This window comes from Biomphalaria glabrata, chromosome 4 (assembly GCF_947242115.1).
Source record: "Biomphalaria glabrata chromosome 4, xgBioGlab47.1, whole genome shotgun sequence".
Taxonomy (NCBI): Eukaryota; Metazoa; Mollusca; class Gastropoda; family Planorbidae; genus Biomphalaria; species Biomphalaria glabrata.
The window spans coordinates 45,172,913-45,191,838 of record NC_074714.1 but is presented as its reverse complement, the minus strand read 5'-3'; the positions used below and the strand labels follow the sequence as shown (position 1 = coordinate 45,191,838).

The 18,926-nt window shown below is 34.9% G+C and overlaps 1 protein-coding gene across 1 annotated transcript; it reads left to right on the top strand.

Annotated features, from left to right (window-relative positions):
* Positions 1-352: 352 nt before the first annotated feature.
* Positions 353-6,910, top strand: LOC106066531 (RNA-binding protein spenito-like). The gene is made up of 4 exons (XM_013225591.2): positions 353-2,672; positions 3,573-3,637; positions 4,952-4,994; positions 5,971-6,910. The coding sequence occupies exons 1-2, from the start codon at positions 452-454 to the stop codon at positions 3,623-3,625; spliced, it is 2,274 nt and encodes a 757-aa protein (XP_013081045.1). The 5' UTR covers positions 353-451; the 3' UTR covers positions 3,626-3,637; positions 4,952-4,994; positions 5,971-6,910.
* Positions 6,911-18,926: the final 12,016 nt, after the last annotated feature.

The window sequence follows — 18,926 nt, the reverse complement described above, 5'->3', positions numbered from 1 at the left end:
TCAAATATTCATAGAATAAATTATGTTATTGTGTTATTATTGTAATCTTAGAAAATATTGATATCGTCTATTTTTATATGTAAAAAATACTAAAATGATTTAGACTATTTTATGAAATTATCATCAATAACAATCATACGTTTTTAGTGCATAGTTTTAGTTACAAATTTATCGATGAGAGATGTAAACAAATAATTGTAATAAACGTCTAGATTAGCTTTTAGATCTATATGTTTAGCCAACAGTCTACAGATTTATGTTACTTTAGGCTACTACAATTAAAGTTTTAGCACTGTGTAATAAAAGAAAAAACTGTAATATGATTTATTAAAATACTTGGCGCTTCCGGATTCTTTGTTGATTAACATATTTGGCGTATGAATATATTATGGATACTTGCTGACGAGGATTAAATTAATGTTGAAATTATTAGATCTAAATTAGTCTTAAAATGTCTAATAGTGTTTTAAAACGTAGCATGGATCGAGAAGGTTCACCTATGAGTAAAAGATCTCGATCTGGTTATGCTCCTGAACATGAGTTAATGCGTGATCGAATGAGCCCTGATTTCGATAGGAGAGACAGTCACAGTCGAGGGAAGTATGACCCACCCGGTCCACCACCAATTTATAGAACCGAATTTTTGGTTCACGATGGTCCACCTCCTGCTAGACAGTACGAAAGTCGCGGACCTCCACCAAGTGGTCCCTATCAGGTTCCAGCTAGGTGGCCTCCAGATAATAATGATTACAGATCTCTGTACATTAGCGGAATTCCTAGCAAAGTGCCGGATAATGTACTTAAAGATTGTTTAATTGATAACTACAAAAGGTTTGGTGAAATGAACGTAAAAATAACCATGTCTAATGACCAACGAGTGGCATATTTAAATTTTAGATATCCAGAAGATGCTAGAGAGGCATTGGTGAAAGGCATAAAATTTTTGTTTGACAGGGAGTTAAAAATTAATCCAGTGTTTAATAAACGGCGAAACATTAGCCCGAGTCGCCAGATTCAACCTCCAGCGACTGGACGTCCTTTGGCTGATCCATTTTACAATCGTCATTCTCCACCACCCTATGACAGGAGGCCTCTTGCAATGGACCCTCTCCCTTATGCCAGCAGAGATGACTATCGACCTCCACCAATGCCAGGACCAGGAAGTCTTCCTCCAGCTGAAAGTGAAAGAAAAAGTGAAAAATTTCCATATCACTTAGATCATGTTGATCCAGAGTATGATGATAAGGCAACCAGAACACTTTTTGTTGGTAATCTTGATGTTAACATAACTGACTTTGATTTGAGAAATATTTTTGGAAAATTTGGAATGGTTGAGGATGTGGACATCAAACGTCCCATCCGTAACACTGGGAATGCGTTTGCATTTATCAAATACATTAATCTTGATTGTGCTCACAGAGCTAAAGTAGAAATGTCAGGAAAATATATTGGCAGATTTCAGTGCAAAATTGGCTATGGAAAAGTGACTCCCACCACTGTTATCTGGGTGGGGGGTCTTGGACCTTGGGTAACAGTTGAAACTCTAGAGAGAGAGTTTGACAGGTTTGGTGCAATACAACACATTGAGTGGCCCAGGAATAAAAACTTTGCATATGTAGTTTATGACAGTATTGATGCAGCACAGGCTGCTTGTCAGCAAATGCGTGGCTATCCACTTGGTGGTCCTGATCGACGTTTGCGCCTAGATTTTGGTGAAAAAGAACATATCAGTCGTAGTCATAGCCTACCAGACTATCATTATCCTCCCCCTAAAGAGCGTAGCTATGGGCCACCACCAGAACGTCCACCAGGTCCATGGCGTGACTCACCTAGAGGCCCATCTGATGGCCCAGAAAGGTCTCGCTATGAAGATTGGCAGCGTGAAAATAGAGACTACAGGGCCCCACCTCCTGAAGCTTATCGGGATGAAAGTCGTCGAACTGACATTTATTATTATGAAAGGCGAAGGGAACGAACTCCTGAATATGAAAAAGGTTCTTACCATGTTGGTGTTAGCCGATCACCTGAGCGATCAAGAGATTACCGTGATGAGCGTGGTCAGCCACGTGAGATAGAGAGAAGCTTATCAGAAAGAAGGGACTACAGGGAACGTAGCCCCAATGGTGATTTCATAGAAAACCAATGTCGTTCATTAGCAGATTTGGCTAAAATTCTTCCTGTTGCATGGAACGGTGCACTAATTTTAAAAAGCTCTGCCTTTGCCACTAGAATGCATGTAGTCGGTGGAGATGTAACATTGGTGGACACTTTGATGAGAGATCCTACATCAACTGAGTCTCCAGTTTTGAAAATAACCCAGCGCCTGCGCTTAGATCAGCCTAAATTAGATGATGTTGGTCGTCGAATCCAGGCAGCTGGTCCTCGTGGTCACTGCATTTTACTTGCAATGCCTAGCTCACTAACTAACTATGAAGACAATGCAGCAGCAATACAGCAACGACCACTTAAAAATCTTGTGACCTACTTAAAACAAAAAGAAGCTGCTGGGGTTATTTCTCTGCCGCCTATTCCTATTTCAGGAAAGAAAGACGTGGGTGTTCTCCATGCTTTCCCACCATGTGACTTTGGTTTTAACTTTTTAAGAAATCGTGCTCCAAAGCTGTCTCCAGAGACTACTAAAGAAGATTATCTTGTTGTAGTCGTTGTTAATGGTGCAGCCTAACTTTACTTTTCATCTTTTTTTTTTTTTTTTTTTTGTTTCATTTCATTGTTCAAATTATGTATACACTGTATATATTTTATGTGAACTATTGTACCAAGTTATAGAAAGATTGTCATTTTGTTTGAACTTGAAAACATTTTACTACTTTGGCATCATAGATATATTCATTGATATTTACATTTTTAAAATTCACTTTACAAGTTAAAAAGAAATAAAAACTTAATACTCTGTATTAATACCTCATTTAGGATTTCTAATTGCTAAATTTAGAAACAGTTTTTGAAAACTTCATTAAGTTATAACTTTTGTTATCATACTTTTTTATTTCTTTGTAAGCATTTTTTTTTTGTCAATTTATTAATGTACCTATGATGCTAAACAATTTTTTACATTTTGTTGTGTTAAGTTTGCATAACAATTATTAACAAGTTTTATACAAGAAAACAAACTTTTAAAAAATATAGACCAAAAAAATTTTTTTTTTTAAATTGCTCAATTGATGGGGGCCCAGTCACAGTTCTATTGTGAAAAAAAAAAAGAAAACTGAATAATTAGATATCCTGGATAACAATATTATTGTTATTATTATCTTTTGTCATATTATTACATAATTACTCTATCAAATAGTATGAATTTTAGCAGAAGCAACTTTGTAAGCTATTTGAGTCTAGATCTTAATGATCTAAAGATAAAAACAGAATTCTTACACATGAAGCTTTAACAATTTTTAAAACATTGTTTAGTAGTATAATATGCAATCTATTGTATTTGTTAGTTATAGGCTAAAAAATTGTGTTTGGCACCAAAAGAAAATTTATTCACAGCTCTGAATTAGGTTATCAAAAAAATATAAGCTTGATACCAAAGAGACTTCTTGATTCTCCACTAGGTGTTCAATATTGGCTGAAATACAAGTCACACCACTCTCACTCAGATAAATAGAAGTAAGGACTGGTAAGTATTTTTATACATGCCGTGTATAATAGTATTTTTTTCAGATATATCTATTTAGAACTCTTGATGCTGGTCAAGTAAAAACTCTCAGCTATCTCTTACAGGGTTTTAAGATTCGGTGTAAAGAAAAAAAAACTTTCTTAGTTCACTTTTGACTTGCAATTTATTCATTGAGAGCTAAAGTATGTTGGTAAGATAAGCATGACTGGACTAAAGGAAAAAAAAAAAAAGTAAAGTTAGTATTATGCACATGGTGGTTGTCAGGTTATATGATTGCCTGGTCAAATCAAGGTTTGGAACATCTTTAGCTCTCGGAAGGAACTATTAGGTGTTAGTTTATTTGTGAATTTTGAAAAATATGATGACTGGTTTCAATACTTTCAAGTTCCAGTACCAGTGATAACAAATGTTAACAAAATGCATTACACATATTTATTAATAATTTGCTCCTTATTTTTATATCCTAATTCAAAATGAAGTTCTATAGAATAAAAATTTATTTACCTTGACATGATTAACCAGCAGCAAAAGAAACTTGCCCTTTTTTTAAGGAAAAAAAACAACACCCCTACAAGTGAAGAATTTTATTTGCCATTCCTTGAGGGCCGTTGGCTCTCACAGTGGGACCCAGAAGGGCTTTTAGAATGGAAAATAAAAGATAAGAAATTTGAAGACGTAACACAATTTTCTGGTGTTATTTGGAAAAAAAGTGTTTAGAATCCAAATTTAGATATTAAATGCTCATTCAAACTAGTCTATTTAGATTTATTTTTTTTAGGAATAGTGTTTTGAAGATTAGATTAAAGTTTTTTGAATACTAGAAAATGTTCTTTCTAGGGATAGTGTTGGAGTGGTGGCAAGGGGGTCTTGGGCAGCGCTGTAAGCTGGTGTTTACAACGCCCTTTTCATTTAGTTAGTAGAGTGTAGGTCAACAAACTAAAGTAAAATGGCATGGGGCAAGCTATTACTGAAGTTTTTTCTTGCACTATTCATCCTAGTAAAAAAAAAAAAAAAAAGGCGCAGATCAAATTAATTAAGTCTATTAAAAGAGGAGGGAACACAAGCCATCTCTACAATGTGAAAACATTTTTGAGTTAATATAGTTCCCATCTGTTATGGGCGTGAGCATAGATTGCCTTTGGGTTCAGACGTCTTGCTGTGGACCTTATGTAGTATTTGTCACATAAAGAATATCCTAAAACTCATGGGGGGGGGGGGGGGGGGGGTCAGTAGTTTTCAGTGACATTTTAACACCCTCTTTAGTGAAAAGTAGTAATACCAGTATTTTACTTATTAATTTTTTTTTACTTTCAGCTTATCAAGCAATTTGAAGCTTACATTCTTACATTTTTGTCATGTAAGTAATAAACTAAGTTAATTTTTAATAATGGAAGGTTTTGATGTATTTTACTGTATTTAATTTTTTTTATCATTTTACTTATCTCAAGCATACCGTTGTACCAGTCTGAATGAATGTCTCTGTAGTATTCAATCTGGCCAGGTTCTTATTAAAAGATTTTTTTTTTTTGGGTGCCGTATTTAGGCATTTTTTGTTAGTTCCCCTGATCAGTTGGCTTGTAATAATTTATTTCAGTGCAATATTAGTATTCCAGCATCTTTCAGCTCTGTCAAGAATGATTAAGAAATGATTTTAATTGTTGTTTAATAGTGCCTTTTTTTTTTTTGTTTTTCTATATTGTGTGCTGATCCTCTGAATTAGTTTAAAGTAACTGGCAGTTTAAGTGGTCATTGAAGATTTTAGCATTTGTTACTGTGATATTATGTATTATGTAAATTATGCATATAATTTGAATTAAATTACATACACTTAAAATATGAAAGTCCATGAACCTAAAGAGACACCTTTTTTTTTTTAAATCTAAAATACCTAGGTGCTATTTTTTTTTTCTAAAAGTCAAGATAAACACTATATTTTATATATACATATATAAATATATATATATATATATATATATATTGCACATAAACCCTATTTTAACAAGCCTTTTTACAAGGATTTATAACTGAGGATGAAAGTGCTGCCTGATGCTGGTATAAATTTTTGCAGACTTTCATATTGTTTGTGAATTTATTTAGTGAAGAAAAAAAAATTACTGGGAATAAATAAACGTGTTCATTACACTGGACACTTAAGTTAAATTTAAAGGCAGTAAAATAATTTAGCCACCAACATTCCTGGTGAGGACCTGTTTAAGTTGGTTAAATTATCATGCAAGTCTATTGAAACATTTGTTAACTTCTTAATTACCGGTATGTAATTTTTTATTTTTTTTAAATTTTAGGTCTAACAATATTTTTTTTTTATTCTCCAGGTAATTTTAGCATGTGAAGATCTTTTGTGTTACTGTAGTAATAGCACAAACATAATATGACTGGATTTCTCAGACAAAGTAAACATGTGAAAGCAAGAAGCAAAACAAACAACATAACATTTCTTAATTTTGTTACGAAGTGTTTTTTATTCACTTGTGGTTAGGAAAACAGTAATCAATGTGCTTCTATTTTGTGCCCTTTTTAATGTGCTAATGTTTTCATGATGTGTGGTGCTCGTGGTAAGTGCTGACATTCAGAGTGCTATCATTAATCTATAATAGATGTGTAAGGCATCCTCTTTTTTTTTTTTATATTCAAGGAATTTCAGTGAATTGATTTCATAGTGGAAGAATTATTTTTTAACACTTGAGCAAAATGAATTTTAATCTAGCAATTTTTAACTTTAAAAAAAAAAATAATTCAATACCGGGTACCGGTACCCTCAAAAAAAAAAGACAGCAAATAGTTAACTTTGTGAAGTACTGGTATTGGAAGTGGAGCACTTTATTTTCAATAGGTTAAGGAACAGTGAAATTTTTTTCTTAGTACTGTGTAACAAAAGCATACATTTGACTATTTCAGCCTTTTTTTTTTTTTCTTTGTAAATAATTTCAACTAAGTTTGTGCATGCGTTTTTTTTAATATTGAGCTTTTAATATATTTTATACTTTTTTTAAAGTGACGAAATTTGTGTTTATGTGGTGCGACAAAGTGAAACAAAATTGCATTACTATGAATTATTTAAAATGTGTAAGGTATTATTCCATTGTTTTTCTTATATAGTGGATAAAAGAAGGGCTAAAAATTAATGTTGTGTACCCATCTATATTAGTTTTGGATCCCTTTTTTTTTTCTCGTATATAGTAGACCCCATCTTTAGTATTGTGGTGGTTTTGTGTATTTCTTAACTCTATAGAACAATAAACATATTACTCTCAATGATGTGCAGTGCTATACTATTGAGTGTCAGATGTGTTCTAGGATGCTAGTGTAGGTATAGTGAACAATTCTTAAAATCATTTGTGCTTGCAAACATCTTCCGTGACTTACGGTGTAGGAGTTTCAAAGTGTTCAAAATTCGTTAACCATAGCGGTTTGAAAAGTTAAGTGACAAAAAATAGTATTTAGTGTGTGAAGTGATAGACATAAATGTAGTTCTAAGATATGTTCCAAAAAAAAAATGCTTAAGTTAAGGATGTGAAAATTCGTAATATTCCATATGGTCATATGCAAAAAAATCAACAGCTGTATTTTAACTCTTTAAACAATTGAGTTTCAGTGATAAAAGTGGTGCTGTTATCTTTGAAGTGTAGGATTGATGTAATCAGTGTGCTATTTACAAAATGGCAAACTTCCTTGATGGTAATAAAACTGTTAACATTACAGATACTTTATAAAAAAAGGGAGCAAATATTTCGAGTAAATTACATGTCGAGAATGTGGAGTTAATGAAAGATGATTTTCAATTAAGAAACATCGGAGGAAAATCTACCAAAAAAAAGGTTCACCACAAAAGTTGTTTAATAGGAATACAGGATACATTTGTTGTGAGGAAACACTTTGACATTGGAGGACATTTTTACTATTGAATACTTTTATCACAGACCAGTGATGTAGACTGTATTTTTGTGATATCTGACTAGTATTGGACCATGGCTGCATTTTTATTTATGGTGAATTGGCGCTTAAAATAACTTTACTCAGGCCACTTTACAGCCTTCATACTTTACCATCAAGTTTTTGTTGAAGCAGGTCACTTTACAGCCTTCATACTTGATAAACAGCCTTTGACTGGAGCAGGCTACTTTACAGCCTTGGTACTCAGCCATTATGCATCCTTGGACTGGAGCAGGCCACTTTACAGCCTTGGTACTCAGCCATTATGCATCCTTTGACTAGAGCAGGCCATTTTACAGCCTTGATACTTGGCCAGTACCGGTATGCATCCTTTGACCAGAGCAGGCCACTTTACAGCCATGAGACTTGGCCTATAGTATTGACTGGAGCAGGCCACTTTACAGCCTTATTTTATATGCATACAGCATTTACATTTCAGCATTTTATAAAACTAAATTGATTTTATTAAGCAGCTTTGATAAAATTTTTCCCCATTCTGGTTAAATGTATTACTTGCTATTTTGTGCAATTACTTCTGATTCAGCACACAGCTTCTGCTGTAGTTGTCAAGGTAATAATAATATAGGTGCTAGAAATTGATTATGAGTTAATTTTTTTGTTGTTGTTGATTCATCTAAAAAATGTATTTCAACATTATTCATCATGGACTGCATTTAATCATAATTAGTTATAGTATAAAATTCACAGTAATTACTAGATTATACAAACATTTAAAACCATAAATAATATTGAATCAAATGTATGCAGTGTATCCAATGACTATATATATAGATAGATCTATGTGTATTTTACATTTACCGGTACAAGGAATCCCCAATGGAAAACGCCTACACACAAGTATAGTACCGGTATATTAATAATTAATTCAACAGTTGATTCGTAAAATGATTAATCTTCTACATTATTTTAAGAAATATATTGAAACATTGCAACTTTTATTCAATATAGTTTCCGGTACTGTATACATCATGGATTTCATTGAAACCTGTGAGAGACTGCTTTAAGCAGGAAACGTACCGGTATATAAAATTAGAATACATTATCCAAAACATAGTTTGAACGTAACAAAATAAATATTGCTCTAATTCTGGTAATCTGTTTGTCGACGTACTTGATACAGGTCTACAATATTTACCCCCCCCCCCCCCCCCCCCCCCCCCAAAAAAAGTTAATACTGGAACCAACGATACTTTAGAGCATATAATGGGAAGCAACTCGAGAATTGTTTTGTGAATTGTTATATTTATTAAGTTGTATCCCTTTCACGTCAATTTTTTTTATAACGCGGTAGCACGGGTACCGGTACCTTGTAATCGGATAACACAGAGGCTTACTCTGCGCCCAATACACCTTACAGTTATTATAAATTTTAGGGGGGGGGGGATATAATTTTCGGATCATTTTTTAATTAATAAACCTTAAATCACCAGCACCTGGCGTTCACCAAAGAATTCGTAATTAGTGTAAAATATATTGTTTAAATTTAGTAGGCGTCCTGTCTCCAATAAGATCACATCTGGTGGCGTGTCGTCCAGTCCATGTACACGGGGGACTAGGCTAATCCCCTAAGAGTCGACGGTACTTCAACATAAAGTGTTTTAAAAAAACTCCCTCTGTAGCGAAGGTTTACAGTACACGAGGGGAAGTAACTATTAGCAGCGTAGCAGCCTTATCTGCTAATTAGATATCCCCCCTTCCCTTGTCTCGCTCGTTGGATATTTGGTCACAGGAAGAGGTGAATGTTCCCTTTTCCTTTATGAGCAGCGTTGTTAGCATTGTATAGTTCCATGTACCCGGTGCCAAGTGAAGTAGCGGGTATCTAAAGAAGATGAACAAGAATCCACAGTTTTACAAAACGTTATCTCTAGCCTAATGATCGAGAGATTTTATTGTCACCAACTTCGAAAACCAAATCAGTTCTCATAAACTAGGACTTGCTACTTAATAGTTTCCCACTACCTTTATGATACAATTACCATTTAAGCTTTTTACATACGATACATTTTTGGTTTCAAAATACCGTTCAGTTTCGGTAAAGACAGCATCTAATGACCTGCCGATTCTAAGAGGCTATCATCGTTTAACAGTTCTTAATAAAAACACGTACCGGTAGGTGGAAGCAACCAATCCAAATTTCATATTTAAACATCGACGTCCAAACGTACGGTATGTTAGAAAAATGCGCAGTGATTAAGTCTGAATTATTGTACTCTTTGAATTATGAAAATTGTATGCCCCCGGTATGAATTTATAGTAACATAAATAAAACTTTTGACAAATTGATTTTTAAAAAAATGAAAATAACTAAACAAATATACCGGTACAGTATTTTCTTGACTTACGCTAATGATACGTTCTAAGACCGCACGCGAAGGTCAGATTTTCGCGGTCTTTAATTTCGTATGCGCACACTATTTTTGGATACGAACAGTATCACAGGACATCCCCTAACACCTAAAACCTCTAAATAACCATTACCCGGTACGCATTTTTTTAATAACTTTTACATGCTTTTAAAAATTCATAAAATGTTTAGTAATTTTTAAAAGTGCCATACAGCACTGTTATGTCGCATTACATTTAAAAAAAAGAATTGGTACGTAATACATTAAATATACCGTACGGTACTGTTAATTTAGTCTGCAATGGAAAAAAAGGGTTCCTTGTTTGGTACTGTAACCTAGCCTGTACTGAACCTGTTGATGTGCTTGTACAGTTATTTCGGCCAATCAGCTCCCAGAAAACTTTTTCCCCACTAGGCTACTATGTATAGACATCGTGCGGCCATATTAAAAAAAAACGCGGGGTTCTTTTTTTTTTTTAATTAATTTTTTGAAAACCTGTTAGGTCTGCGAAAGTGTAGGGACCACTGTAACTCTTATAGCACACTTTGTTTTTATAGAGCGAGGAGACAATATTAATATTGCGCGAGTGTTTTCCTGTTTATTGGCTTCTGTTAATGCAGAACAATGGCAATACAGTCTATAATGTACTTACGTAATGTAGCTACGTCATGTTCTATGTTTTGTAGCAAAAATAGAGCTTACAGCGTTGGAGACAGATGAGCCCGTTGATGAGTTTACGTATATATAGGATATAGTCTACCTTTACGGCTAAGGGCCCCGCGCACTGCTAAGGCCGCCCCTGGCGCCAGGTCGGACACTTATCCTTCTGACCGTTTTGGTAAATGAGGTCCATTGTTTGAAGTGGAATCAGTTATGTTCAAGTGCAAAGTGGTACATGATAACCTAAATAAGATTAATCGCGCTTACTGTCGTATTTACTGCGAAACTCGCTTTTGCTTCTTTGCCATCGGGTCCTGGATCCTTGAAGAAATTTTGTTTAATTAAAGAGACCAGCAAGCCGTGTTCGAGACCGTCGCCTTCAGGCGATAAGAAATGAAAATACGTTACGAATGTCGTAAGCAGTTGTTTTTTTCTTACCTCCCTTAATTGTGTCGACGGATTGATCTGATTGATATATCAATATATGAACTACGCTACGGACAAAGACATTAGTGTAATTTTTTTGAATGTTTAATCACCCAAAAGGGTGGCCTCACTCTGGTCAATTATCTTATCAAATATAGATCATGGATTCGTACTACTCTAATACCGGTACTGGTTATAAATAACACTAAAACACAACCGAACATATTTTTACATTAAGACGTATTACTAGAAAAATGCTATGAATACAATATAGGCATACCAGTCCACCAACTCGTGACTATAAACTAGCTTATGACTTGGGGCGGACTGGCTATATGTGCATTCGGGCAAAATTTCCTTCTCATAATAAAGATTATTTTCATTATTATTGTTATTAGTCTGATCATGGGCGTAGCAAAGGGGGGTGGGGAGTGTCGGAATTCAGTGACTATTTTTTTGCTTTGATTTTGTTTATTTTAGGTGAGATTTTAATACTAAACCATCACCTGCCCCAGCACAACCAAAGGGGTTATGAGTTTAAAACCCCTACCAGGGGGGTTCTAGTTTTAAACCCCCTACCTGGGGTTTTTGCAGTTCTATAAAACAAAACAAAAAAAATGCAAACGAAAATCCCCTAATTCCAAGAGCACAGTTAAGAAAGATTTTGATTTTAAAACCCCCTCTAAAATTTACGATAAACCCCCTCTTCAATATAAAAAAAAAGCTAATTACGCACTCAAAATGTTATGAGCGTAGCTAAATGTGTTTTGACTCAGTTTTGAGTTTAAACCCAACTTCAGCGGGGTTTGAAGGTAAAAAAAAAATAACTCTTTAATAATAAAAACAAAGCAAATTATACACTCAAAATGTTATGAGTGTAGTCAAAGGGGTTTTGAGTTTAAACTCCCCTCCAGTGGAGTTTGAAATTAAAAATTACCTCTTTAATATAAATAAAAGCAAATTACTCACTCTAAAATCTATGAACGTAGCCAAAGGGGTTTTGAGTTTAACCCCCCCCCCCCCGGCCATGGGGGTTTGAGGCTAAAAAATACATCTTCAGTGTAAGAAAAAGAGCAAATTATGCACTCAAAATGCTATGAGCGTTGCCAAAAGGGTTCTGAGTTTAAACCCCCATTCAGAGGGGTTTCATGATAAAAATACCTCTTCAATATAAAAAAAAAAAAAAAAAGCAAATTACATGTGAGCAGGTCAGGCAGGCGCGAGTGGATAGAGAGAGAGGACCTATTCTCTGCTGCTCAACATTAAAATTTACCTAACAGTAGGCAGATGTTTGCGCTACTGGGTGGGCTCATCTGTGACACCTCAGTCTACGACCAAGGGGCTAGAGTCACCTAAGTAACCAGACATACTAAACTAAACTAAATAGAAACAAGATAACAAACTTTAGTTTAGTATAAATAAACAAAATGAAACTTTATTTACATGGAATCAAATAATAATAAAATATAATATATACACTAACCACTATAAACTACCCTCTAAATCTACACCACTTCAAACACTACCAAACTAACCAAACCAACTATCTGACACAAACTGATCAAAACAACTATCTAACTAAATCACTAAAACTACTACACTAGACCTAGATCTACAATAAACACACTACAATAAACTAGTCTAGATCTACAATATCCTACTATTTCACTCATAACACTAACACTAAAACAAGAATATCTTATCCTTAGGCTCAGTACCTTACTATTCACTAAGAACAGAACTGAGAAACAGACTATAAATATAACTAAGTTTACTAAGGCGATAATAAAAGAAACAAAATAACACTAGATCCTAGATTCCCTAGAATTAGAATAGATCTAACAACAGCAGTTATAAACAACAGCTAGATCTATAAGCAGTAATATTCAGCAGTTAAAAGCAGCAACACAGCAGTTACACAGCAGCAGTAATAATAGCAGGCCGTCCCAGGTACAGGAATAAAAATATAATTAGATGACAGACCACAAATATCTTCAGCTGTCACACAGACAGATATGGTACTGACCACTGGTCATCTGTACACTGAACTGTTTTAAAACAGCGTGGCATCACTTTTTATACACAAAAAGCGGAAGTAGAAATAATAAGTTTGGCACTAGCCTATAAAAATAAAATATATAAAAATATAGCTCTGGGAGCGCAAGCTCACATACACACTAAAATTATTTGAGCGTAGCCAATCCAATTGGGGGTTTTGAGTTTAAACCCCTCTTCTACAGATGGCTTTTTTTTTTTTTAAAGTTTAAAATCCCTCCAGATGGTTTTGAATTTAAGATCCCCCTACAGAGCATTTTGAGGTGGAAAACCCCCAACAGATGATTTTGTCGATAAAACGTCTCTTTTCGATATAAATTAAAATCTAAAGCAAACAACAATCACTTAATTCCAAGAGCGTATTCAAGAGAGGTAACACATTTTTACCAGTGGCAGGGCTCCATTAATAAACCGCAGTGAATAGTCATCAAAAATGGCTAAGACAGATTTTAGGAGTCAGTTATAGAGATCGGGTCTAAATCAAGGAAATCCTATGCTGAGCTGGGAGTCGACCCCTTAGTAAGATTGTGAGAGATCGACGCATGAGGTTTGCGGGACATGTTCTCCGACAAAATGAATTATGCATAAGAAGAGTTGCAATGATATCCTAGTACAACTTGACGCCACTTATTCATGGAGGTCCTCATGGCAGGTGGGAAGAGGCTTCAAACATTACCAGTGACAGATTTTTATGGAAACAGCTTGACGGCAAATGCGCCTACTAGAATAGCACATAAGGTTTTTGAAATAAAACTTTTTAATAGCAGGAAAATGCAGTGTAGATACTTCAGAATATGCAGTTTGTTGGCTTTCAATATCAAAAATAGTGCTTGGCGGCGGGGCTCCGTCCCGCTCTAGGGGAGTTCCTAGCGCTCCCCCAGACCCCCTTGCTAGTAATGTCGGGGAGTCTACAATTTATGGAAACAGCTTGACGGCAAATGCGCCGAACGACGCGGGAGGATCTAAGTCAGTAAGAATAGCACATTAGGTTTTTGAAATAGAACTTTTTAATAGCAGGAAAATGCATTTTGTTGGCTTTCAATATCAGAAATAGTGCTTGGCGGCGGGGCTTCGCTCCTAGCGCTCCCCCAGATCCCAATAATAATGGCGGGGAATCTACAATTTTTCCACTAACTCATGGAAGAACCTATTCTATGGCACAATAAACGTATTCCGAAAGAATGAAGGGTTAGAACGTAATAAAGATTATGTACACACACACCCACACACATAAATACATATACATTTTTTTCGCAGGGGGGGGGGAAAATCACCCCTAAACCCCCCCCCCCCCCCGAAAAAAAATCCTGGCTACGCCCATGAGTCTGATACAAAAAATTATCCTTATAACTGTACTTAAGTGGAAGCACTATGGTTTCTACGTAGAAAAAGTTGATGTATTTGAAGGTGCAAAAATTGGTTAGAATTCGGCTACTCAGAATCCAAGGGGGTGCACGTGCACGACCTTGCACCCCAAGGCGGGCGCCCATGGCCTTACCCTCCAGAAACTAAAAATTTTATACTTCTTAAAACTAAAATTTGCATATTAAATGTTTAAAAAATGGAAATTGAGATTAAATTTAGCATGTTTTTAGACATAAGTATTTTTATTAATAGGCTAAGTGGAATTTCACTAAAGCTTTTGAAAAAACTGTAGGAGCCTTCACAAAAATCCTGCCCCGGGGTCTCCACATACTTAAGTAATGGGTCATGATCTATTCATAGAAAAATCGCGTTTTTGTGAATGTACTAAGACGAAGCAAGAGCTTCTCACATTAAGTAATTGCCTCTCTAATCGTTCTGCTTTCTCCAATCTTTAAATAGAATGGGTTGTTCTAGTCAGCCAGGAAAACCAATGACCTACCAGAGTTTGTCACTGATCTAAATGCATGACTAGATTGACTCATGAATTGCGAAGGACGCAATTATCTTCTTTTTTTTTTTAAGTTATTAACATTCGTAATCTACAAGTACGGTACAACCAAAAAGTTTCCAAAACATTTAATAATATTGTAACGAATTTAGGGTGAACACTCAACGAAGAATAAAGGTGAAAAAATGAGAGATGTTTATCTACAAGATATTTATTTTACAAGATATTAGACGATCAGAGTTAACATAAATGTTGTCTATGAATTCATTTAGCTGCTCTGGCCTGCATGGTTCACTGTCTCCGCCACTGCCTTCCACTAAAAAAACACCGTTCACTGTTGCCTCCTATGTCTTAAATTCCAACAGTGTTCTATATCTTGCCACTAACACAGGTCACATTGCAGCCTCAGAAACGATAGTGTAGGCCTACATACACTAAAAGGAATGTCTTCCAGTAACAGGAACGACCCTTTCCACAGTTTCCTCACTTCTTCCTGACCAGCCAACCTACACGCTTCTTACCCGCTGACCACACTGGCAATGATCCCTACTAGAACTCAGGAGGTTCTAAATTTCTAACCTATCTTTAGTACTGTTTCTCTATCTACCTGTCCGGAATCAACAGTCCACCATCTTGTTTCTAATCACTCACTCGTCTTTAACAGTGCCCTGGAGCGCACCGTATATACCGTATGCTTCAATATAGGAGCAGAGATATAACAATATATTCATTTTTAACTCATTAAGGCTGCTATTGTACTGTTAGTAGTTTTCAGACTACATAGGCTACATGTATAAGATACAGTAGGGCCTACGTAATCCTACGCCAGCATACATCCAGTCTCCGATGCATTATCAAACTTTATCTACATATAGACCTACTATACACATATAGTATGACATGCCATTTGTGGGTTGGGTTATATGGAAAATGCTAGGTCCGATGTTGATACCCTGCCCGCCCCTGCTTATGACAGTATCAAAAGGAAATATCTGACACATAGCTACAGTTCCGGTGTTTTGGAGTCCCTAACAAACTGATAAGACTCATAGGCTACATATGACATTAAAGGGCTCAAAAGTAGTCATGAGAAAACACTCACTGGAATTCAGGATTCAACGAGGATTAAGACAAGGAGACTAATTTTCATTGATGCTCTTGAATTGACAGTGGAAAGATAGATAAAATACAGGCCCTACACTTAAACACAAGGTAAAGATAGATAAAATACAGGCCCTACACTTAAACACAAGGTAAAGATAGATAAAATACAGGCCCTACACTTAAACACAAGGTAAAGATAGATAAAATACAGGTCCTACACTTAAACACAAGGTAAAGATAGATAAAATACAGGCCCTACACTTAAACACAAGGTAAAGATAGATAAAATACAGGCCCTACACTTAAACACAAGGTAAAGATAGATAAAATACAGGTCCTACACTTAAACACAAGGTAAAGATAGATAAAATACAGGCCCTACACTTTTAACACAAGGGCAACATTTACTAACTACTTAAGGAGAGAAAACATATAAGTACGCAAATAGCGAACGATATACACTACAGCCAGCCCCTATAAGCCTACTTTGCGTATGCCGTTGGCATTGCCTTCTTGGGTAAAGATAGGAACAGCTAGAACTTTAACACTACTAGAAGAACCATCTCGACCAGCAAAAAGAGTAAAACTAATTATATCACAATAACAAGAGACTATCAGACATAGCCTAGGAACAATATATTAACATTTCTAACCACAAGTTTGAAAATGTTTAAACTTTCAAATATCTAGTACAATAAAATTTAAAACAAGATTACAAAGGCGGCCCCCGTGGTAGACGGATCCCTGTCGGATCCGCATATTCGTAAGAAATATCCAAGACGTGATTTTGTTTTGATTGTTAAAAGTAATAATGTTTCAAAGATTCATTTGGCGTTGTAAAAAAATTTTTTTAGTCTAAATCATGGCTGTCGGGTAGTGCGGTTTGCGCGCTGGACTGTCGTTTGGATTCATCGATGGTCCCAGGTTCAAACCCTACCCGCTCCCATCCCCCGTCGTCCTGAGGGAGATTTGGACTACAACTCTGAAGGAACATCCGAAACATGTAAAACAACAAACATTCTAAACTAGACCAAGAAATTCTAGATCTAGATTCTACAATAATTTTAATTAGAACTTAAATCTAAATCTAGTTTTAAAAATTCTAGCTCGTGTACAAAAAAAATCTAGATCTAGTGTAAAAAATCTAGATCTAGTATAAAAAATCTAGATTAGATCTAAATCTAGCTATTGTATTTTTAAAATGCGAGTCACATTACGAGGTTTAATAAACATTACTATACCGAGTTGTTTTAGCATTTCATTTAAAGAATTTATTCCATATTAAGTCAGAGGAAAAAGATCCAATACGTCACACGGCCTAGTTAGACTAAAAAATATCATCTATACGAGCAGCTTGTTGAGGGTTCATAGACATTGCAATGGTGCACCGAGTGTTTCTTTTAGCATTTCATTTAAAGAATTAACTCCATATGACGTCCAAGGAAAAAAATTCCATTACGTCACACGTCCTAGTTACTAAAAAATGTCTTCTATACGAGCAGCTTCTCGATGGTTCATAGACATTGGTGCACCGAGTGTTTCTTTTAGCATTTCATTTAAAGAATTAACTCCATATGACGTCCAAGGAAAAAAATTCCATTACGTCACACGTCCTAGTTACTAAAAAATGTCTTCTATACGAGCAGCTTCTCGATGGTTCATAGACATTGGTGCACCGAGTGTTTCTTTTAGCATTTCATTTAAAGAATTAACTCCATATGACGTCCAAGGAAAAAAATTCCATTACGTCACACGTCCTAGTTACTAAAAAATGTCTTCTATACGAGCAGCTTCTCGATGGTTCATAGACATTGGTGCACCGAGTGAGATCTTTTAGCATTTCATTTAAAGAATTAACTCCATATGACGTCCAAGGAAAAAAATTCCATTACGTCACACGTCCTAGTTAGACTAAAAAATTTCTTCTATACGAGCAGCTTCTCGAGGGTTCATAGACATTGGTAATAGCGAGAAAAAAAAAGACTAAAAGTTATTGAAAATCTGATTAAAATGCAATTTCCCTTCCGAAACATCGCATTAGTTTTAAGTTTCTATAATAGATTGCTCCGGATGTTTATGTATTTATAGTGAGATACCGTTAATTAAATTTGTGGGATGGTCTGTTATGAAAATTAGATGTACCATAGCCTTATGGAGAGATTTTCAAACCATACTTTGGTGTTAGGAAGTTGTTTTCCTTAAAAATCGCAACATAATATTAACGATAATAAGATTTTCTAACGTTTTAGCAAGAAAGTTAAATGTAGTGTAAGAGAGAAGTGCGATTTTACATAAATAGAGTTAAAATATTTTTCATAAAAAATCCGGAACAACCAATTTTCGTAAAAGAGAAATTTTTTTCTTTATTTATTAGAAGAGGGATTTCAAACATTTCTAAACAAAATCCAGTACATTCTTTACCGAGTAAACAACTTTTATTATGTTTCGGCAAGAAAATTAACTGTAAAATAAATTAAAAAGTGATTTTCAATAATCGTTTCTAGTAAATTACTTTTAAAATCCTGAACAACCTATTGTCGATATTTTTGAAAAAAAAAAAGTCATTTGACATAAATTTGTTTTAAGTTAAAAATTCGGAACAGTTGAAATGGATAAATAAACTACAGTGACATTGTGTCAAAGAATATAAGTGTAATATTAGTCAATTATGCGATTTCAAACAATCATTTGACATAATTTATTTTTTATAAAACAATATCCGGAACAACTTTATTAGAAATTAAATATAAATCGGTATGATATTTTTATTTAGCATTTATATGCTATTTACAATAAAAAACCGGAACAATGTATAAAAGATGATGTGTTTATTGCAACGTTTAAGCATGGAAAT